This window comes from Ovis aries, chromosome 1, assembly GCF_016772045.2.
Source record: "Ovis aries strain OAR_USU_Benz2616 breed Rambouillet chromosome 1, ARS-UI_Ramb_v3.0, whole genome shotgun sequence".
Taxonomy (NCBI): Eukaryota; Metazoa; Chordata; class Mammalia; order Artiodactyla; family Bovidae; genus Ovis; species Ovis aries.
Genome location: NC_056054.1, coordinates 260,001,664 through 260,026,070, shown reverse-complemented (window position 1 = coordinate 260,026,070; position 24,407 = coordinate 260,001,664). Strand labels below are relative to the sequence as shown.

The following is a 24,407-nucleotide window of genomic DNA, read 5'->3' as shown; positions in this document are numbered from 1 at the left end:
TTTCTCAGAGGTTAAAGTGTCTGCCTGGAATGCAAGAGACCAGGGTTCGATCCCTGGGTCGGGAAGATCCCCTGGAGAAGGAAATGGCAACCCACTCCAGTACTCTTGCCTGGAGAATCCCATGGAGGGAGGAGCCTGGTAGGCTACAGTCCATGGGGTCGCATAGAGTCGGACACGACTGAGCAACTTCACTTTCATAGAAAGTTGCCCTGTTTTCCCCTTAGGTTGACATCTTACACAGCTGTAGTGTCCTTATGAAGTGTTAAGAAATTATCCTTGGTATAATACTATTGACTAAAGTACAGAATTTATCTGGATTTCATCAGTTTTTACATCAGTGTCTTTTTCTGGTACAGGACCCAATCCAGAATTCCCACTGCATTCGCTCTTTGGTTTTCATAGTCTCCTTTAATCTAGTCTTCTTTCTTAGTCTCCTTTAATCTAGTCTTTTCTTTCTTTAATTATGGCATCATTTTTTAAAATATAAATTTATTTATTTTAATTGGAGGTTAATTACTTTACAATATTGTATTGGTTTTGCCATACATCAACATGAATCCGCCACAGGTATACATGTGTTCCCCATCCTGAACCCCCCTCCGTCCTCCCTCCGCATCATTTTTTAATGAATGTTTTACCCTTCTTTAGTTCAGTTCAGTTCAGCTGCTCAGTCATGTCCAACTCTTTGCAACCCCATGAACTGCAGGCATCACCAATTCCCGGAGTCTACCCAAACCCATGTCCATCGAGTTGGTGATGCCATCGAACCATCTCATCCTCTGTCTTCCCCTTCTCCTCCTGCCCTCAATCTTTCCCAGTATCAGGGTCTTTTCAAATGAGTCAGCTCTTTGCATGAGGTGGCCAAAGTATTGGAGTTTCAGCTTCAACATCAGTCCTTCCAGTGAACATCCAGGACTGATCTCCTTTAGGATGGACTGGTTGGATCTCCTTGCAGTCCAAGGGACTCTCAAGAGTCTTCTCCAACACCACAGTTCAAAAGCATCAGTTCTTCGGCGCTCAGCTTTCTTTATAGTCCAACTCTCACATCCATACATGACCACTGGAAAAACCATAGCCTTGACTAGACGGACCATTGTTGGCAAAGTACCATCTCTGCTTTTTAATACGCTGTCTAGGTTGGTCATAACTTTCCTTCCAAGGAGTAAGCGTCTTTAATTTCATGGCTGCACTCACCACCTGTAGTGATTTTGAACCACCCCAAAATAAAGTCTGACACTGTTTCCACTGTTTCCCCATCTATTTCTCATGAAGTGATGGGACTGGATGCCATGATCTTCGTTTTCTGAATGTTGAGCTTTAAGCCAACTTTTTCACTCTCTTCTTGATGCTTCTTGATGCGTCTTGATGCTCTTTAGTTCTTCTTCATTTTCTGCCATAAGGGTGGTGTCATCTGCATATCTGAGGTTATTGATATTTCTCCCGGCCATCTTGATTCCAGTTTGTGCTTCCTCCAGCCCAGTGTTTCTCATGATGTACTCTGCATATAAGTTAAATAAGCAGGGTGACAATATACAGCCTTGACGTACTCCTTTTCCTATTTGGAACCAGTCTGTTGTTCCATGTCCAGTTCTAACTGTTTCTTCCTGACCTGCATACAGATTTCTCAAGAGGCAGGTCAGGTGTAGCATGTAGTTTAATTTGGGTCGTCTGATATTTTCTCACAATCAGATTGAGTTTTAATCTGTTTTGGATTGTATCCTGTGAAAGTGTATGTATGAATAGTCCACACTTTCTGGCATTTGGAAATCAGTTTCAAATAGTAGGATGAAAATTGACCTCCAAATTGAGATCCGAGTCCCAACCTATTCTGTTCTAGTCAACTTTCTGGATGATGTTGGACATATTACTCAGCCTCTTTCCTTTAAAATGTCATATGATTTTGTTGTATGATCTTATATGCCTTTCCCCCACAGTTATAAAAATTATTTGAAAGAATTATAAATTAGAGAAGATAATTTTTAAATTCTGACATGATTTTAAACATCTGGCTCCAAACTGGTGAATAAATGATTCTAGTCTGTTTCACATGAACCTTCTGGGCTGAATCTGTCCATTGTCTGGAGGACTCAAGCTTGTTCCCTTTTTCCCCAAATTCTTTTCTGCTCAGGGAGACCACATGTCCATTTTCATCCCCATCATTTCTAGAATTTCCTGCTTTAACATTCTTCCTTCTGCTGTGTTTACAGTGAGGTCAAGATGTAATTTGCTTCAGTTTCTACTTCCTTTTTTGTTTCTATTCTCGTTTATCTCAAATCAGCCATTTTCCTGATACTCACTGTACAAATATTACCAGTGGTGATAACTTAGAAAAACTCATCTGTGAATTCATCCAGTTGAGGCCATACTTAGAATACTTCTGGATTACCAGCTTAATTTCCATACATACTTAATTGAAAAAAATTACTTTCAGTATTCTAGTACGATTAATTGTTTCCACAGAGGATAGATTGAAAACCTGATATTCTACTGCTTTTAATTTGGTGTGCATCGTTGGGGAGCTGTTTGCATAGTTGGGGATCTGTATCTTAAAGTAGTTTAAATATTCTGAAATAACTATATTTGCATACTATTAAAGTAAAAAATTGTCTTTTAGGAATCAAGACTGTATAAATATCTCAGAACTTTCTAACACTTCTGAAAATGATGAACAAAATGCCGAAGATTTGGTATGAAGTTTGTGAATTTTATAATGGCTTTTGTTTATTTCAAATGATGACTTAGAATGAAGAGTGAAGTAGAAAACATTGGTTACCCATATCGATTCTTGCAATAGTTCAGTGAACTATGAAAATAGGGCACTTGATAAAACTACAGTTTAAAATTATCTAGGTGGTCAATGAGGTAATAGACAATAATTGATACTAAATAAACCAAGTAATGTCTAGGGAAGTAACTTAGGTTTGGAACATGTTCTCTTTCCAAAGTTTTGGTAGAGAAAGATGTAATATAAGAAGTACCTTGGAAATATTTTTGGTAAAATCAGTATTTGAGCAAATTTCCTGGCAGTGCAGTGGTTGGACTGTGCACTTTTACTGCCGTGGCCTGGGTTCAGTCCCTGATTGGGTTCAGATCCTGCAAACCACATAGTGCAGCCAAAAAAGAAAGTCAGTATCTGAGAGTTGGATTTAATTGTAATTAAAAATCAGTAAACATTACTCTGTTTTAAGTACCCTAAAGTCCTTCACTCAAGATGGTGTTGAAGTGTAAGTACAAAGCAGATATCCATGGTATTGTGTAATTTCACTTCATACAAAATCAGGTTGTTGTATGTAGTTGGAGGAGGGATTCTCTGTGGTGTCAGTTTCCACGCAAACTATTATCGTGGTTCACTGATTCCCCTGCCAATTTAATGTTGGAATATAAATGAGTATGCTAATATATGATTAATACATGATTTAGGCGATAAAACGTGTAGCTTACATAATGTAAGCATCTGTGGGAGACTGTTTCTGAGTTTTATCCTGTGCACGTCCTCTGTGGACGTGCACAGAGCAACTTGTTATAGCCATATTTTGGAATTAGTGCATATTTATATTACGGAATGTAAAGGATTATTAAGAATAAGGGTCGGTTTCTTGAACTGAGTGCCATGAAAATCATGTGATAGTCTGTCTTTTGAGGTTCTGTTATCAAGTTATAACCCTTGTAGAACTTAAAAGTCTTTGATATGCTGTATGTTAACGATTATTGCTTGTCTAATGATAATCTTACCACTTAAAGTGCTCTGATTTTTATTCCTAGGATGATAGTGATCTTCCTAAAACATCTTCTGGAAGAAGGAGAGTAAGTTAATCTGTGTGATTAACCTTAGTTGTTGACTTATTCTCTGATTTAATATCAATGTAAGATTTTAGGTGTTGTCTTTGAAAAGGGATATTGATACTGATATTGAATATTATAAGAGAAATGGGAGAAATCACTGGAAGGTGGATGGCTAGGTAGGGTTAGTGGAAGAGTTGGGATTTGCAGTGTGTTCTCAGCATGAGAGAGTAAGAAGAGGAAATTCAAATAGTATAGGGTTTAAGAAAGTAGGAAAATATGGCATGTTGGTGGGTACTGAGAACACTGGCCTGGCTAGTGTAGGGGCTGAATTTTGGAGCAAGCCAAGTGGTTGTATCTAGCCTTTATATTGGGAGCAGATTATGATGATATTAAAAACCAAGGATTTCATTTAAATTTATAGTAGAGTCACTTTCGTAGTCCAAACGGTAGATTTAGAAGGATAAGAGAATAGGTACTAAATATATTAAAGTTAGGAGTTCATTGCAAGAATCTTAAGTAAAAGTTGGGAAACCTAGTCAAGAATAGTTCTGGCTGGGAATTCCATGGTGGTCCAGTGGTTAGGACTCTGCTTTCACTGCTGAGGGCTCGGATTCGATCTGTGGTGAGAGAACCAAGATGCCACAAGCCACCGTGCCATGTGGCCATTTGAAAAAAAAGGATAGTGCTGGCTAGGAACAGAGGGGAAGGGAAGAAGATGAGACCTTTTAATGGAAAAACTAGGATTTGGTGACTGGACCTTTTACAAAATGAGAATTTGTTGGAGGAGTAGGGGAGAATAAAGTGAGAAATAAGTTTTGGAAAAGTTAAAGTTGTGTCATCAACAGTTCTTAAAAAGTTCTAATGTAACATGTTAATTAAAAGTAAAGGTTATAAATTGAAAATGCTTAATAATGTTAACTTATTTTAAATTTCATTTGAATGCTGCTTAAATTTATGCTTTCTGTCACATCAGTGTTCGTAATATGGTGCCTCAAATAACATTGAAAAGTTAAGACTTGAGTTATTGTCATTTTCATATAATTTCATTTTTAAACAGACTTCAGGATTTAGTTATCTGTTTAGTGTTTGTTACGATTGCTGTAGCAAATTACAAATCTAGTGGCCTAAGCAATAAAAATAGCTTGTAGTTCTGTAGATTAGAAGTTTGGCATGGGTCTCACTGGACTTGGAAGTCAGGGTGTCAGCATAGCTGTGTTCCTTTCTGGAAGCTGGCGTAGAAGTAATTTCCTTGCATTTTCCGGCTTCTGGAGTCTTGTGTCCCCCCTTCTTTCATCTTCCAAGTCAGCAACATAGCATCTCCCAGTATGCCTCTGACCATTCTACCTCCCTTGTATAAAGATCCTTGTGATTACACTGGGCCCACCCTGATAATCCAGGACCACCTCCCTATCTCGAAATCCACTCCTTTAATCATATCTGTGGAGTCCCTTTGGCCACAGGTTTTTGAGACCAAGATGTAGATATTATTCTGCCTACTATTCTGTCATATTCTGTGAAAACATTTCTTAAACTTAGGAGATAAGTGGTAGAATGAAAATGTGCTTTTGGAGTAACAGATACGACATTATTGGTTTTTTTTCTTTTAAAGTAGACTTTTTCCTAAGTAGATAGAAAATCATATAATGACATATTTTGACATAATACAGAAGACAATAGTTCAGTTAGATTTTTACCATTACTGTACCATACCATACCATACTATAGTGCAGCTTTTCCAAGGCTGAGAAAGCTTTTAATATTGTAAATATTTTCAGGTTCATGATTGGAAAAAAAGGAGCATCAAAACAACCAATTATGTTGAAAACAACTGGAAGAAACAGTGTAAGGAACTAGTGAACTTAATTTTTCAATGTGAAGATTCTGAACCATTTAGACAACCTGTTGATTTGGTTGAATATCCAGTAAGTTGTCATCATTTGAATGTTTAATGCTTTTCTTATTGGTGTAGAGATTAGGGTAGAGGTGTTTAAATGAAAAACTAAGATGTCTAGAATTCCCTGGTGGTCTAATGCTTACAATTCCAGGCTTTCACTGCTGTGGCCCAGGTTAGTCTGTGGTTGGGATACTGAGAGAGATCTCACAAGCCTCAAGGCATAGCCACAAAAAAAAGAATAACAACCAGCACCGCCCGCCCCTGGCAACCCAGCAACCAAAAAGTGAGATGTGTAGGCTTAAGGTTAACTTTGTCTCTTACCACTAAGTCAGCAGTGGAAGAGTTGTTTTACAGTTTCTTGAATTAATAGAATTCAAGAAATTGTACCTTGTACTTTGGGTAAGACTTAGTTACCAATGTTACCCCTCATTATCGGAGGGTTAGTAGGCCCAACCCTGGGAAAACTATGAATTGGTTAAAAGTGTCTCTCTTTGGGACCTCCCTGGTGGTGCAGTGACTAATACTCCCTGTTCCCAATGCTGGGGGCCTGGGTTCAATCCCTGGTCAGGGAACTAGATCCAGCATGCTGCAACTAAGACCTGGCTCATCCAAATAAAGAATTTTTTTTTTAAGTGTTACTCTCCACTTTCTAACAGGGAAGTAAAAAATTACCTTTTTGAAAGATAGAAAGCACAAATTTGCTGTAGGAAGCTTAGAAATTATATAGTAGAGTATACAGAAGGAAATAAAAAGTTTCATATCCTGATTCCAAATATATAATTTTGTTACATTTCTTGTCTGTGTTTGAATGTCTTTTTAAAAGTTATTAATGATTTTTAAGATCTTATAACCTTTTTCTCTTCTGTCATTTTGAATGTTTTAGAGATTTGATGCACTTTTACAATTCTAAAAACAGGAATTGAATCTTTGAACTAACTATTGTTTTTAAAATCTAGGATTACCGAGACATTATAGATACTCCAATGGATTTTGGAACAGTAAGGGAAACTTTAGAAGCGGGAAACTATGACAGCCCTTTGGAATTTTGCAAAGACATTCGTTTGATATTTAGCAATGCAAAAGCATATACACCAAACAAAAGATCAAAGGTAATTTTAAAAGTGGTTTATAAAAAAAATTATGTGTGATCTGTTTAGATGATGATTTTCTATTGTTTGGTAGAGATAGAGACATGAAAGAACAGCGAGTATAATAAGACTACTCTTAAGAGTAGAGCTTTCACCACAGCCCACGTATCTGCTGTGGAAACATTGATTCCTGGTGACAGTGTTTATCTTTCCGAAAGTTTTATAAACAAAAGAAGATTGGTACCAGTGAGGAGATCTGTGAAAAATGAACAGATTTGTGAAAAATGAACAGATTTGTATTCAATGTATAGTGAGAAAAGTCTGTTCTCTTATATACAGGAATCTTAAAAAGTGGATTGGGAACTTTGGGAACTTAGTTATAGAGGTTGGACAAATATTACAAGTTAGAAAAGGAAAATCTGAGGTGGGGAGGGGACTATTGATGCATACTAATAATTTGGATCTGAAGAAGAAACGTGAGCATCTGATTAGTTAAGAACAGCATTGTGGACACTCCTAAATTTTTGTTAAAATGTTACATGTTGGGTAGTTTTTCAAAACTTGTTGAAGCATAATAAGTACACAAAGTTGTATATTCTCAGTGAATATTCATAACCCCTTGTAGTCAGTGTGCTGGATCATCTGAAAAAACAGCAACACTTTGAGAGTAAGATTTTAAAATTAAAGTACTTACTTGATGCTATAGAAGTTTCTCTGTTATCAGTGACTGTTACTGCTAATTGTTTTATCTTAATTTCACTTCCCCTCATTACTTATTATCAGACTCCACCCATGTTATTAATTCTTATTTTAATTTAAGAACGTTCACATTTCAATATCCAGGTTGCCTATTGGATCAATTTGACATTCAAGTCTTAACATTTTTCTCAGTTTGTGTTTTCATCAATATTCACCATTTGTGAGACTTCCTTCCAGAGAGAAAATGAATTTCATTCATGTCTTTTTTTTCCCTTTTGTTTAAAATACATGTTTGAGGATTCGTCATATAGCTCACCCATTTAAAGTGCACAATTAATGAGTTTTGGTGTATTATGTGACCAAATTTTCAAAATTGTGGTTACATGTACATAACATTAAATTTGTCATTTTAACCACTTTTAAGTATACAATTCACTGACATAAATTACATTCATAGTGTCGATCAGCTATCACTGTTATTTTCAACTCTTTCATAACCCCAAACAGAAACTCTATAACCAGTAAGCAACCAACTCCACATTCTTTCCTTTTCTCAGCCCTTGATAGCTTCTCATTCATTCTGTATCTCTATGAATTTGTCTAGTCTAGATATTTTACACAAATTGAACATATAGAATTTGTCTTTGGTATCTGGCTGATTTCACTTAGCATGTCATCTTCAAGGTTCATCCATGTTGTTGCCTGTTTTGGAACTTTGTTACGTTTTGCGGGGTGAATAATATGCCACCATATGGGTGTATGACATTTGGCTCATTTCTGTTGATGAACACTTGAATTGTTTTCTACTTCTTGGTGGTTGAAACTGATGCTACAGTAAATATGGGAATATAAGAATCTGTAAGAGTTCTCATCCTCAGTTTTCTTGGGTATATATCTGAGACTGGAATTTCTGATTCATAGGGTAATTCTGTGTTTTTCAGGAACCACCAAACTGTATTCCATAATGACTAGACCATTTTGCATTCCCATTGGCAATGTACAAGGATTCCAGTTTCTCCACATACTTGCCAAAATTTGTTATTTTCTGTGTTTGTAAAAAAAATTATAGGCATCGTAGTGAGTGTGAAGTATTATCTCATTGTAGTTTTGATTTGTATTTGTTACAACTTATTAAAAATTGTACCTAGAATTTATTTTTGTCAGATATGATAAGACATGTAGATGTGAATTGTCATGAAGAAAGTTTATGCTCAGAGATCCCTAGGAACAGAAGTGTGATACAACATTCAGGCCATGTGGGGATGGACCAAAGTTGATCAGTAGTCAGAGTTGGCAGAGGGAAGGGATGGGAAGAGCATGACAGAGCCTACGTTGGGATTTTCACAGGAAGGCAAGACAGAACAGAGCAAACAGTCTAGTACTGGCTGGTACCAATAATTGGAGCTTTGGTTTGTAGGTGTGGTCTCTAGATGTCAGACTCTTTGGGGTGATTTGGGTAGAGGGAATATTATTTGCTTCAGTTCAGTTCAGTTGCTCAGTCGTGTCCGACTCTTTGCAACCCCGTGAATCGCAGCACGCCAGGCCTCCCTGTCCATCACTATCTGCCGGAGTTCACTCAGACTCACGTCCATCGAGTCAGTGATGCCATGCAGCCATCTCATCCTCGGTCGTCCCCTTCTCCTGCCCCCAATCCCTCCCAGAATCAGAGTCTTTTCCAGTGAGTCAACTCTTCGCATGAGGTGGCCAAAGTATTACTCGCTTGGTGTATGAGAATTTGATAAAGAAAGATGCTTAGGTATGTGAGCTCTGGATTGATTGATTTCTGTATCAGATGTGTACCTGTGAAAGAGTAGTTTGCTATCAATTATCCCAGGGAGGGGCAGTCTCTCTAAGATCAAGGCTTCAAATGCAAGAGCATCAAGAATACAGAAAACAAAATTTAGTCACTACACTAATGATGTTGACGATCTTTTCATGTGCGTATTGACCACTTGTTTATCTTCTTTGGTAAAATATATATTCCAAGTGCTTTTCCCAGTTTTTAATTTGAATTTGTTGTTGTTGTTGTTGTTGTAAGAATTTTATTTATTTTTTGTTGTAAGAATTTACAAATATATTTTTGATATTAAGTCCTTATCAGATAAGTGTTTTCCAGTTATTTTCTCTCATTCTGTAGGTTGTCTTTTTACTTGTTGATAATGTCCTTTGATGCACAGAAGTTTTTAATTTTGATAAAATTATTAATCAACTTTTTTTTTCCCTTTGGTTTCTGTGCTTTTGGTTTCATATTTAAGAAACCATTGCTGCTTAGGGTCACACAAACTGTAAGTATGTGACACTGTTATTGAGCGGTTTGAAAAATAAGTGTCATTTGACTCATTAATTCCAATTTTAATTATATTTTTTAATTATTTTTTTTAATTATTTTTTTATAGACAGAATTAACTGTGGAAAAGAATACTTGCAGGATACATGTATATTAAAGAGTAATTTATAGAGGCAAATGTTTGGAAATAGTGATCAAAATAGTTAAAAAAATAAATCCATTGCCAAGTTGAGCATCATAAAGATTGACCTCATGTGCTCTTATGATTTAGTTCTTATATTTAAGCTGTTGATCCATTTTGAGTTACTGTTTGTGTATGGAGTGAGACAGAGGTCCAGTTTATTCTGTGTGTAGAAATCTGGATATTACAGCACAATCTGTTGAAGAGACTGTTCTTTCCCTATTAAATGGCCTAGTACCCTTTTTGAAAATCATTTTGCTAGATAGATAGGTTTGTATATGAGCTCAGTTCTGTTCATTGGTTTGTACATATGAGTCTCTGTCTGTCTCTGAACTCTGTCTGTCTTGTATGTCAGTACTAAATTGTTTTGCTTACTGTACCTTTAGGTAGTATGTTTTGGAACAAAGGAAATTTTGGTCCTCTTACTTTGATCTCTTTCAGGATCATTTTGGCAATTCAGGGGTGCAATTCATTATTAATGTGAGGATTGAGTTTTTCCATTTCTGTTATAAAAAAGTTGAATTTTTGATAGGGATTGCATTCAGTGTGTAGATGGCTTTAGACTGTATTGGTGTCTTGACACTACTAAGTCTTTCTGTCTCTTAATGCCAGATGCCTTTCCATTTATTTAGGTCTAATTTCTTCCAGCAAGGTTTTGTAATTTTCAGTGGAGAGTCTTCCCACTCCTTGGTGAAATGTATTCCCAGATATTTTTTTGTTTTAGATGCTATTTGAAATGCAGTTGCTTTCTTAATTTCCTTTTGTACTTGTTCATTGTTGGTGGCAGATTCTTATGTGTTGTTCTCATACCTTGCAATTTTGTTGGATCAGTTTATTAGCACCGATAGCTTTCTTGTAGAATCTTGGGTTGTTTCTATACACAGGATCACTTCATCTGCAAATAGATATAGTTTTACTTCTACCTTTCTAGCCTGAGTTATTTTTATTTCTTTTCTAATTGCTCTGGTAAAATTTAAAGTACAGTGTTGAGTAGCAGTGTAGCAAGTGTATCCTTGTACATTTACTGACCAGTCTTTTATCGTTACCACTGTGCATAGTGATAACTGGAGGTTTTTGAGACATGCCCATATTCATGTTGAACTGATAATTTCAGCACTTGTTCAGTTCAGTTCAGTTCAGTCGCTCAGTCGTGTCCGACTCTTTGCGACCCCATGAATTGCAGCACACCAGGCCTCCCTGTCCATCACCAACTCGCGGAGTTCACTCAGATTCACGTCCATCGAGTCCGTGATGCCATCCAGCCATCTCATCCTGGGTCGTCCCCTTCTCCTCCTGCCCCCAATCCCTCCCAGCATCAGAGTCCTTTCCAATGAATCAACTCTTTGCATGAGGTGGCCAAAGTACTGGAGTTTCAGCTTCAACATCTGTCCTTCCAAAGAAATCCCAGGGTTGATCTCCTTCAGAATGGACTGGTTGGATCTCCTTGCAGTCCAAGGGACTCTCAAGAGTCTTCTCCAACACCAAAGTTCAGAAGCATCAATTCTTCAGCGCTCAGCCTTCTTCACAGTCCAACTCTTACATCCATACATGACCACTGGAAAAACCATAGCCTTGATTAGACGGACTTTAGTCAGCAAAGTAATGTCTCTGCTTTTGAATATGCTGTCTAGGTTGGTCATAACTTTTATTCCAAGGAGTGTCTTTTAATTTCATGGCTGCAGTCACCATCTGCAGTGATTTTGGAGCCCCCCAAAATAAAGTCTGACACTGTTTCCACTGTTTCCCCATCTATTTGCCATGAAGTGATGGAACTAGATGCCATGATCTTCGTTTTCTGAATGTTGAGCTTTAGGCCAACTTTTTCACTCTCCTCTTTCACTTTCATCAAGAGGCTTTTTAGTTCCTCTTGTTATTTTATTTTATATTAAAAGTGTATTACTGAATTTTTTAGATATATGAAAAATTGGTACTCAAGATTCTCAGAGGTTTCAAACTTAATACCATTGAGGAACAAAATCACTTTTGTTAAAATTGGTGACTTACACTAGAGTTCGGGTTTGAAGGAAAAGAATAAATTGAATACATATACAAAATACTAGAAATAACTGTTAAAGATCATTTCAAAGATAAGAGGGATTACAGATTTTACATATACTCATTATGTGTGTGTGTGTGTATGTATAGGTTTCCTCCTGTATTTGAAGGTAGAACATTCCTATGAAATCTTTTTTAAGGTGAAATGGTGTGAGGTGAAGAACCAGTTACCTTAGGACACGTCTTAATGACAGATGCACAGAATACACCAAGATAAAACTCAGATGCTCACAGACACAGCTGAGAACTGTGGCGACTTGCCTAAACAAAATGAATCACAAACAAATAGATGCACACCAAGACATAGCATAGTTGAAACGGTAAAAGTCAAGCATAGAGAGAGACTTTTAAAGACAGCAAGCGAGAAATAGAGAATCATAAGTAAGGGATCCCCCATAAAGGGGTATCAATTAATCTCCCTGCCAAAACTTTGCCGACTAGAAGGCTGTTGAAAGGGAAAATTTGTCAAAGCCCATAGAATATTTAGCACCAAGAATGAACCCTAATGTTGTCAATGGACTATGGGTGATGATGTGTCAGTGCAGGCTCAGCAACCACAATAAATGTATCTCTGTGGTTTGGGATGTCACTTTAAAAACTAAAATCACAACTGTGGTGACACATCGCTGAGATGGTGAGAGTGGTTGCCGGGGAAGAAGCTTGGTGGCACTGCTTTTGCTGTTTGTGGTTCGCTGTGCCTCTGTAATGCCTTGTTGCAAACAGATGCTAAACTCTCTTTTCACCTTTTTTCATAAAAGGGAAAATTTGGATTTCTTTGAGTTAGTGAAAACAGGTACTAATAAAGTAGGTCTTTTATAAAAATGAAGTGGCAGAAAGTAAACCTTTCTTAAAAGTGGGGGATACCTGTATATGTGTGTATATATATAAATATGAGAAAGTCACATATTTTACATACTTTTTAAAGGTTCTCCAGTGTTAGTCTCTTCACCTTCCTCCATCATGCACCAGAGTGATTGATATTTAACTTTGTTAAATATTTTTACATTTTATTTTCAGGAATGATTGTAGATGAATGCATAGTACTCCCTGTGAATACATAGCTGTGCCAAGAGTTATTTATAGTAGCATTGCTGCCCTTTTAAAATTTTGATGTTTTTAATTATAAAAGTTATTATAACATCTTTCTTATATAATTAAGGTTATAGGGCATAATGTCTTCTTCTGGATGCAAGCCATCTCTTTTTCTAAAAATAATTTAGATCTTAAGTGGTATAAAAGGCATTCAGATTTCAAGTAGAGACTGGTGTGAAAGTGCTTTTGTTCCCTTGTCCCAAGGAGACACTGCCCTTCTGCTACCTAAATAGCAACCCTAAAACCAGTCAACTTCCTATATAACTTTAGGAGAAGGAGGCACTTTGGAGGTTTGTACATGTAGATGTGGGAAAAATCAACTGAGAACCACTGACATACAGATCTAAACCCAAGATTCTAGAGGGTTGATTGATTTAAAAATGCTTTATTTTTATCAGAGAGGTGTGTAATTGGTACTTCAGTGTCCTTGAAGGGAAGGAATAGGAAATAGATAAAATATTATCTAGAACAGTGATATAATAGATTACAAGTACCTCAATGATTATTACAAATTTATTTGTAAAAATATAAGATTTAATAGTTTTAGTTTTGCTTTCATGTCCTTGCAGATTTACAGTATGACATTGAGATTGTCTGCCTTATTTGAAGAAAAAATGAAGAAAATCTCATCTGATTTTAAAATTGGTCAAAAATTCAATGAAAAACTTCGAAGAAGCCAGAGATTTAAGAGACGACAAAATTGTAACCGTGTCAATCAGGCTAACAAAAGTATCAGGTGAATTGGTTATTGTAGTCTCTGTATGCAGTTTTTAAATCAGGTTGTGATACTTGATTTTTATTATGCTAGAAATGCTTGATCATTTTAGAGAACAGAAAAGAATAGTCACTTTTTATAGGTTGAAAGCATTTTCTGCATATAGAGCTATTGCGGTGATTTTTAATTACATAAATCTGTAAACATTTAATGAACTATCAGTTGTCTTATTAAGGATTATTCAAAGTATTATTTATCTTTCACATAAGAATTTTTTTTAATGCAGAGGGTAAAATGGTTACCAGGTATGGCCATTGAGCATTTGATTGTGTAAGGGAAAGTGCCAGTTTGATGTAATGTATATTTTCACTAGAGATTACTTGTAGAGAAGAAATATAAAATGCAGGAGTTACTCTTTTATAGTAAATTATTCTGTCATTTATGACTGTAGCTTGCATTAACATCAAATTTATAGGTATTTTAAAGCGTTGAAATGTGGAAGTTGAGTTTTTCAGTGTTTAGTTGTTTTCATGTACATTTAGAATGTGCACTGTTAACCTTAATGGATTTCCTCATGGGTGTTTTGGGGATTACATCATGCATCTAAACTGAAAACGGTCTACTTCAGGTTAATACTATTTCATTCCCACAGATTTAAGAATTTTGTTCCAGTTCAGCTCTTTTCCCCTTCTTATTTGTGCCCTTAACTCTCATACAGTTTATACTTTTATATGTTGTTTTATGCAGTTGTCTTTTAAATCAGTTAAGAAAATAAGAAGCAAATTATTTATACTGTTATATTGGGTTGGCCAAAAGATGCATTCAGGATTTTCTGTAACATCTTAATGGATAAACCAGAACAAACTTTTGGGTCAACCCAATATATTTGCCTATGTAATTACCTTTCCCAATGGTCGTTTATTTCTTTTTGTGGATTTGAGTTACCTTCTGGTTTTTATTTCTTTTCAACCTAAAATCCTTTAATATTTCTTTTAAAAATTACTTACTTATGTTTCTTTATTTGGCTGTGCTAGTTTGGGTTCTAACTGAGACACTTGGGATCTAGTTCTCTGACCAGGGATCAAAGTGGCCCCCTACATTCGGAGCATGGAGTCTTAGCCACTGAATCAGCAGGGGCTTCCCTATGTATTTTTTGAGCTGTTCTGTGTCTTCACTGTTGCATGTGGGCTTCCTCTAGTTACAGGAAGGGGTGGCTACTCTCTTGTGGTGCATGGGCTTCTCACACTTCACAGGATGTGTGAGGTGTGTGGCCTCTCACAGCTGTGGCTTCTTGTTGTGCAGCATAGGCCCTCGAGCATGTGGGCTTCAGTAGTTGCAGCGTGTGGTCAGCATGTGGGTCAGTAGTTGTGGTACATGGACTTAGTTGCTCCGAGGCATGTTGGGATTTTCCCTGGTACTAGGGATTGAACCCATGTTCCCTGCCTTGGCAGGCAGATTCTTCACCACCAGACTACCAGGGAAGTCTGTGAAGTCCTTTACTATTTCTTGTAAGGCAGACATGCTAGCAGTGAATTCCCTTAATCTTTGTTTATCTGGGAATGTCTTAATTTCACTTTTATCAAGACTAGTTTTGCTATGTATACAATTCTCAGTTGGCAGTGTTTCTCTTTTAGTAGTTTGACTATGTCATCTTACTGCCTGCTGACCTCCAGTGTTTCTGATGAGAAGTCAGCCATTAATTTTATTGAGGTTCCTTCCGTTGTACACAGGCAGTTTTTCTCTTGCTGCTTTCAAGATTTTTTTTTTTGGTCTTCATCTTGCAGCTGACTGTAGATGTGGATTTGAATTTATCCTTCTTGAAATTTGTGCAACTTTGTGGATGTGTACTGTTTTCATCAGATTTGGGTGATTTTCAGCCATTAATGTTTTCAAATATTTTTGTTCTGCTCCTTTCGTCTCCTGCAAAAGTGAAAGCTGCTCAGTCGTGTCCAACTTTTGGCGACTTCATGGACTATACAGTCCATGGAGTTCTCCAGGCTAGAATACTGGGGTGGGTAGCCTTTCCCTTCTCCAGGGAATCTTCCCAACCCAGGGATCGAACCCAGGTCCTCCTTCATTGCAGGCGGATTCTTTACCAACTGAACCACAAGGGAAGCCCTTTGGGACTCCCATTATACATATGCTGGTGTGTTTAATGGTCTCCCAATGGTTTCTGAGGCTTCCTTCATTTTTTTTTCATAAAGGATAGAATAAAAAGAGAATGTGTTCATTCTTGAGCTGCTACACCTTGTCTCCTGTTAAAAGTCAAGTTTATGATAGGTATAAGCATGTCATTATTTCTTCTTACATTACTCTCTAGTTAATATTGCTGTTGTTTAGTCATTCAGTCATATCTGACTCTTTGTGACCCCATGGATCACAAGAGCTCTTCTGTCCCTGGGATTTCCCAGGCAAAAATACTGGAGTGGGTTGCCATTCCTTCTCCAGGTGATCTTTCTGACCCAGGAATCTAACGCATGCATCCTGCACTGGTAGGCAGATTCTTGACCACTGAGGCTCTGGGGAAGCCCATGGTTGATATTAAGGGAAGTTAAATTTTTGACATAATAAACTTGAGTTTTCCTTTTAAATCCTTTTGTTTTTTTAATAAAGGAAGGAAATCAAGATACTACATTTTGCAGCCATCTGTCCTTCTCCTGTTTGTAACTGACAGATTGCATTTAACACATGGAAACTGGAAAACTGCTTGACTTTAAAAACGGTCTATTTACATTTGAAAACTTGAATTTTCTTGATTATGATAAAGTTACTGCTTAAAAGAATTATTGGTTTTCTTTTTTTTTTCCTTCAAAAAATTGAAGTATAGTTGAGTGTGGTTATCTATAAGCTCAGATGCCTTAGATACTCCTAAAAGTAAAAGCACCTTTATCTTTTTGTTTTAAGGGAAAGCAAAACCAAATCATTTTGTTTTAGAGGATTATCTTTAAAAAACATGAATATTAGTCAGATCTGTAATTTAAAGTCAGATTGACTTAAACTTCCATCTTTTTTTTCACCATAACACATGGCTCAGGAATCAAATATGGTGAATTGGCACTTAGATGGAAACCATATTGGTCTCAGAAAAAAACTAGCTTGATCTGTTTTTTGTGTCTCTGTTCTTTCTGTTCAGGTTTTGTTGATTTCTCCTGATTTTATACTGTCTCTGTGTGTGTTAGTTACTCAGTCATCTCCAACTCTTTGTGACCCCATGGACTGTAGCCTGCCAGGCTTCTCTGTCCATGGAATTCTCCAGGCAGGAGTACTGGAGTGGATCGCCATTCCCTTCTCCAGAGGAACTTCTAAACCCAGGGATCAAACCCTGGTCCCCTGCATCGTAGACAGATTCTTTACCATTTGAGCTATAGGGAAGTCTATACTGTCTTTAGGAATATATAAAAATGAGCCTAGAGGGAATATTGTCATATTGAAAATCTCATTCTTTAATATAGGGAATTCCCTGGTGGCCAGGTGTTTAGGACTCCAGGCTTTCACTGCCATGATCTGGGTTCAGTCACTAGTAAGGACACTTGAGATCCCACAGGCAGTGATGTGGCCAAAAATAATAAATAAATAAAAAATCACAAATGTCATTACACATACAACTTTAAAAAATTTATAATATGAATGAATGCCTGTATTACATAAATGTTGGCTCTTATTATTATTTAATCCAAAGAATCTAAGATATTCAGTATGATTTTCTATAATACTGTTACTTAGATCATCTGTTTATTACTCAAATTTGGATAAAGCAATGTCAAATTTAAAATAAAAGAATAGTAACCCAAGCTAGAGTAAGATGTTAATAATGAATATTTCAGTGTCTTGATCATAAAGTTATTCTTTAATAATACACTGTTATTTAGACATCCTCTGTTTTGCTCAATGTTGTTTTATTTTTCCTATCTTTGACCAGAAATACCAAGCTGAAGCGTTTAAAATCTCAGACAAAAGTAATTTCTGAGTTCGTAGGTTCTCCTATCCAGCCTACCTCAAGTAGGGCAACTTACTCCGCAAGCCGCAAGACAACAGCTAGTGTCTCTTCAGGTATTACTTCTGGTGACTCTTCAGATTCAGCAGCATCATCAGAAAGAATGAGAAGAAATAGGCCTGTCACTCTGACAAATGGTTCTACATTATCTGGTGAGAAATGGAATGTTGTGTGTTCACCTGTTGAGCACTCAAGTTTATAACACTGCTAGTTACTGTGGATTTTGAGGAAAGAATAAAGAAGTAAGATATGGTCTTGATATTCAAGGAACGTAAAATTTAACAGAAGAGACATAAATAAATAACAAATTATATTTGATAAATGCTGTTCTTTGCAAATGGTGTGGCCACATTTTAAGCAAATTTGAATCCTTCAGGTTTTAAATAATGTGGTATAAATATCATACTTTGTGTGCAAAATTTGACATGGAAAAATTTCAGTCATGTAAATTTAAGGCTTGATGATCTGGAAAATAATAAATACTGTTTATTTTATTACCATTTGATGGTATAACTGTAGCTGACACAGACTGTGAACATGCTGTGAATGAGGTTGTGTTATGTACATACTTGAGTTTGTTCTGAGTGATTTCAGTGACTTGTCATGATAGTATAGTGGTTACTGTTGTGATTTAAAACAGTAGGATCAGACAGGTAGAATGCAGCCTCAGTTAGAGACTGGCAAGCCTTACAGAGAAGCTTGGTTTACTTAATAGGGTCCCTTATTTTGAGGGAATCACATGATGAATTCTGTCTCAGGAGGATGAATCAGTTTGACAGTGATACATGGGGAAGGAGAAGAATCTGGAGACACAGTCAGCATGATGGGATGTGGAATGCAGAAGTTGGCACATACCCATTCCTCTATCAGCCACTTTCTTCTTTGACATAGAATTGGGTTGTATTATGGAGCACGATTTTCTCCTTCAACAATATGTTCCCACTCATTCTGATGGAATATTTGTTTTGTGATAGACATGCCTGGGTGAAGGAACAGGAAATTTGGTTTCCTATCTTACGCATCTCACACCTTTTCTACCTTTGTGTGTGTGTGTGTGTGTGTGTGTCGCATGTTGAAATGCTCTTTCTTGAGCTTGGAGGTATGTGTGATACAAAGATGCTGTTAGGAACAACTGCTAGAGAGAGACCTGAAAACCTGTAAAGTATTGGACTTGAAGTGACTGTCTTTTCTATAGGAAATACTTGTTTCAAAACAGAAGCAGGAAGAAGCCCCACTATTGTGGGGCTTGTTAAAATTTTAATGAAAGCTTGTTTATAAAATATCAGTATATGAACTATTATTTTTCTGAATCTAAATCAGTATTAACATGTTACTTTTAGAAATAAGATAACAAACTTGATTCCAAATGCTGATTGTGTATCTTTTAGTATTATCAGCTATTCTTTTGAAACAGTTTTAAAAAATATACTCACTTCTAAGTGTTTTAAGAATCTGCCTTTAGTCTGTTGTTACAGAATAACTGCTTACCGTGTAAAGATAGGAGTGTATATGTAATGAACTGTTGATGCTTCATTTTTCTTAGAAAGTGAAATGGAAGATTCTTTAGGTACCTCTTCATCATCTTCAGCTTCAAATAGTTCTGAGGAAAGCAAGGAGAGTCCAAGAGCTCGAGACTCCTCCTCCCGTAGTGGGCCAGCCAGGAGCAGCAACCTCAGGGTGACCAGGACCAGAGCTGCACAGAGAAAAACTGGTGAGAAGAGGCTCAGTGTCCTGGGAGAAATGTGCATCAAGAGAACCCAAAAGCTGAATAAATATTGAATGCTTTATTTACCTGACGCATCTGCACGTGATTACATATCCTTTATGCTTTTTTTCCCTTGAGACATAATTGACATAAAATATATTAATTTCAGGTGTACAGTGTAATTGACTTGACATTTGTGTACTTGACAGAATGATTACCACAGTATGTTTAGTTACCATGTGTCACCATGCATAGTCAGAAAATTTTCTTTTTTCTTGTGATGAAGACTTTTTAAGATATACTCTTAGCAACTTTAAAATATGCAGTGCCATATTAACTCTGCTTGCCATGTTGTACATTCTCCATTCACCCATTTTACCCACTCCCTATCTGCCCTCCCCCTGGCAACCGCCAGTCTGTTTCCTGGTGGCGCATGTCTTGTTTTGTTTTTGTAGATTCCACATATAAGTATAGATTCCACTTAAACATAGGGTATTAGTTTTTCTGTCTGACTTATTTCACTTTGCATAGTGCCCTCAAGGTCTGTCCATGTTGTCGCAGATGGTAAGAATCCATTCTTTTTTGAGGCTGAATAGTATTCCTGTTTGTGTAGATTGTGTGTTTGTTATCTTCTTTATCCATTCATCCATATGGGAACAACACTTAGGTTGTTTCCAGATTTTGGCTGTTGTAAATAATGCTGCAGTGAGCATAGGGGTTGCATGTATCTTTTCAAATTCATGTTTTTGTTTTCTTTGGGTAAACAGCCAGAATTGGAATTGTTGGATCATATAATGTTTTGAGGACCAACCATACTGTTTTCTATTGTGGCTACACCAGTTTTCCCAACAACAGTGCACAAGGGTTTTCTTTTCTTTCAAATCCTCACCAACACTTGTTATTTCTTATCTTTCTGATAATAGCTATTCTAACAGATGTGAAGTGGTACCTTATTCTGGTTTTGACTTGCATTTTCCTGATGATCAGTGATGTTGAGTGTCTTTTCATGTGCCTATTGGCCATCTGTATATCTTCTGTGTAAAAATGCCTATTCAGATTCTCTGCCCATTTTTAAATTGATTGTTTTGGGGGGGTATGTTGTTGAGTTGAATGAGTTCTCTGTATATTCTGGATATTAACCCCTGATCAGATATATTTTTTTGCAAATATTTTCTCCTTTTCAGTGGGTTGCCATTTCATTTTGTTGATGATTTCCTTTACTGTGCAGAAGCTGTTTAGTTTGATGTAGTCCTTCTTGTTTATTTTTGTTTTCATTGCTTTTGCTTTTGGAGTCAGATCTAAAAAATCATTGTCAAGACCAGTGTCAAGGATCTTTCTGCCTACATTTTCTTCTAGTTTTGTGGTTTCAGGTCTTATATTCTTTAACCCACCTTGAGTTAATTTTGTGTGTTATAAGATATAGAATAAGATATAGTATATCTTATGGTATAAGATAGTAGTCTAGTTCATTCTTTTGCATGTGACTGTTTAGTTTCCCAGCACTATTTATTGACAAGATTGTCCTTTTCCATTTTATATTCTTGGCTCCTTTGTCATAAATTAATTGACCATCTGTGCTTAGGTTATTTCTGGATTCTCTTCTGTTCTACCCTTTAAACTTTTAAAATTTAGACAGGTATAATCTGTTTTGACATTAAAAGAATAAGGAACATTAGTACTAAAATAAGGGAGGGGATGTATGTATACCTATGGCTGATTTGTGTTGAGGTTTGACAGAAAGCAACAAAATTCTGTAAAGCAACTATCCTTCAATGAAAAAATAAATAAATTAACAAAAATAAAATAAAATAAAATAATGAAGTCATTTTAAAATGTTGGAATAAGGAAGGCCTTTCTAATCTGTTACTTTATTTTTAGGTCCAGTTTCTTTAGAAAATGGATGTGGCAGAAAAGCCACTAGGAAGAGAGTCTATTTAAGTGACTCAGATAACAATTCTTTGGCGACCGGTGAAAGTGTAAAAGCGAGAGCTGGAAATAACCGGAAAGTGCTGCGAAAGTGTGCTGCTGTGGCTGCCAATAAAATCAAGTTAATGAGTGATGTAGAGGAGAATTCTACCTCTGAAAGTGTCTGTTCTGGCCGTAAGCTGCCCCACCGCAATGCTTCTGCTGTAGCTAGAAAAAAATTATTACATAATTCTGAGGATGACCAGAGCTTGAAGTCAGAACTTGAAGAAGAGGAGCTAAAAGATCAACTGTCACCATTGTCCAACTCTCTTGCTGCCCAGAATACTGAAAATGGAGATTCAGAGTCAGAAAGTGATTTACGGGTAGCCCGGAAAAATTGGCATGCTAATGGTTACAAGTCCCAAATTCCAGCAACTTCTAAAACAAAATTCCTTAAAATAGCATCTTCTGAGGAAGACTCTAAAAGTCATGATTCAGATAATGAACATAGCAGAACTGCTGGCCCATCAACATCTTTGCTGAAACTTCAGGCAGAAAGCATCTCAGAGGAAGAGGAGGAAACAAATTCTGAAACAAGAAAATACAGCAGTAGGAAATACAGCACAGGTCGCAAGAATGCTCCTTTCCTTAAAAAAGCAAAGCTCTTCAGTGATTCAGAGGACTCTGAGTCTGACAAAGAAGATGGACAAGACAGATGTCATAAGATGGAAGTGAACCCGAGTTCAGGGAATGTGAAGGGTGAACCTGTTGCTGGATCCCAGTGTTTTTCAGATCATGTATCTGAAACTGATTTGGATTCAGATGATGACAAGAAAGCAAAAGAAAAACCAAATAGTCTTATAAAAGGTAATTCAAAACATTTAACCTTGGTTCACTGCTGTCTTTTTTTAATAGCATATATATTTTTTTCCCCATGAAATTTTACTTTGCTACCTGCTTTCTTTACGTGCCATGCATTCTCCATTCATCTTTTCTCTCTCTGTGTACTGTTACTGGTTGTTGAGTACATTTAGTTTTGCTCGTGTAACAGACAGCCTTGGCCATAGCTATTTTTAATAGAGATTTCACTTCTTATATTGATAATGGGGATATTGTATTGTCTATGGGTTCAAGAAAAGCAGAGGCCAGCATTTATAAGCTATTGGTGATAATAGTTTGAGAAGAAGAAGGAAAGAAAAGGGTGACTGAAAGGAATGTGGGACGTAGTAATAATAATAGCTCACAGAACAGTTCCCAAGCTATTTGTCATCAGGATTTTTTTTCTAAATGCTTTGCATTTATTTATGAACCAGTTTAGTCTTCATATCTTTTATGAGGTAAGTACTATTATTATGTCCATTTTATTGATAATAACTCTGGAGTATGGAGAGTTAAGATAAATCGCTGAATTGAGATTGTCCTGGTAAATGGAGAAAAATACTAGATCAGGAGCCATGTAAAGCTAAGATTAAACGTAGTGTGTGATGGAACTTGTTAAGTTTCAGGGAGGCTGAGAGTGGTTAGTTTGCATACCTTAGTGCAATGGTGAAGAGACTTTAGTTTGTATTCAGGTAAGTAAAATATTGTAGTGTTGAGTGTCTTGTGTATATAGATAGAAAGCATGGGGTGTTATTGATGGGCGTATGTGAATGGTGCTGAGGCTGAAAAAGTCACTGTTCGAAAGTAGTAAAAGCTGAACCCATTCACTGCCATCCTCCTTTGAAGTTAGAAGAAATCCCGGACTTAAGCTGTTTAAAATGTTGAACATTTAATTCCTTTAGACTTACTCTTCTAGTAAAGATTAAAAGAGTATGCTTAATTTTTAGATTCTGCATCACAAAATCACGGACAGAGCAGGAAAGCTGCCAGGAAAAGGGTCTGTTCCAGTGACTCAGACAGCAATTCGAAGGTGGTTAAGAAAGCATCCAGAGCCAGACCAGGCCTTCTGAGAGTGCCTCGGAGGTGTGCCACCACCGCTGCCAGTCGGATCAAGCTGATGAGTGACGCGGAAGAAGGCCGTGTAGACCACGAGTGCACTGGGAGCAAAATTGCAAGGAGAAAGCCCCTCCATGTTGCATGTGCCACAGCTCAGAAGATAGACAGCGATTCTGAGGGGGATGTAAACTGTGAAGTGCCAAATGAACAGAGTGGCTGTGAAGGGCAGCCTCCTGATGCCGACTCAGAAGGTAGTACAAAAAGTATCAGTCACTCTTTAAATGAAGACTCAGACTCTGAAGGTGTGTTGAATTCAGGACACAAGAACAGGCGTACCAGGAGTCTCAAAACCAGTGTTGCACCTTCTAAAACAAAGAATGCCTTGATTGTGTCTTTGGAGGAAGATTCAAAAAGCCATATTCCACGGGGTGAGATGGGTAGAAAATGTTCTTCAGAGTCAACTTTGGTGCACAAAGCTACTGCAGAGAATAACTTTGAAGAGGAACTGAACTATGGGCTACGTAGGTGGAACGGCAGGAGGCTCCGGACCTATGGGAAGGCTCCTTTCAGTAAGACAAAAGTGGTGCGGGATTCGCAGGAAGCTGCCGAGACAGAAGTAAAAAGGAAGAGACTGCAAACTGAATTGGAAAATCTGAAAGCTTCTGAAACAACAGGGAGTTCAAAGTGTGGACCAGACACTAGCCCTAAATCTGACTCAGATTTGGGATCTGCCACTGAATCAGATGCTGACTGTACGGATGATTCAAAAACCAAAAAGAGGAAAACGAAAGGGAAAGCAAAAGTAGTTAGAAAAGGTAAAACTTTTACAGCTAACGTATCTAAAACTATGAGACGACCACGACAGAGCAAACGTCCTAGGTTAAATGTGGATGATAATGACTGGGAGGATGTGGACTATGCAGAATCTAAAAGAGTTCTTCGACGTTCAAAAATAAAGACGAGAAATCAGGGTAGAAGGACCGTGAGATACCATGATGGGGATGATGATAGGAGCTTAGAAAATGTGTTAGATTTTGATGATTGCACCTTATGACCTTGAGGGAAAACCAGTTC

General features: G+C 37.1%; 1 protein-coding gene across 1 annotated transcript in view; it reads left to right on the top strand.

Moving 5' to 3' along the window:
• The window catches only part of BRWD1 (bromodomain and WD repeat domain containing 1), a 123,515-nt gene that overhangs the window by 86,698 nt on the left and 12,410 nt on the right, over window positions 1-24,407 (top strand). The window contains exons 33-41 of the mRNA XM_027960640.3: window positions 2,615-2,687; window positions 3,763-3,804; window positions 5,559-5,705; window positions 6,634-6,786; window positions 13,649-13,815; window positions 17,714-17,940; window positions 19,332-19,499; window positions 21,372-22,265; window positions 23,225-24,148. Coding sequence (XP_027816441.1) covers window positions 2,615-2,687; window positions 3,763-3,804; window positions 5,559-5,705; window positions 6,634-6,786; window positions 13,649-13,815; window positions 17,714-17,940; window positions 19,332-19,499; window positions 21,372-22,265; window positions 23,225-24,148 — 2,795 coding nt within the window. The remainder of the gene's footprint in view (window positions 1-2,614; window positions 2,688-3,762; window positions 3,805-5,558; window positions 5,706-6,633; window positions 6,787-13,648; window positions 13,816-17,713; window positions 17,941-19,331; window positions 19,500-21,371; window positions 22,266-23,224; window positions 24,149-24,407) is intronic.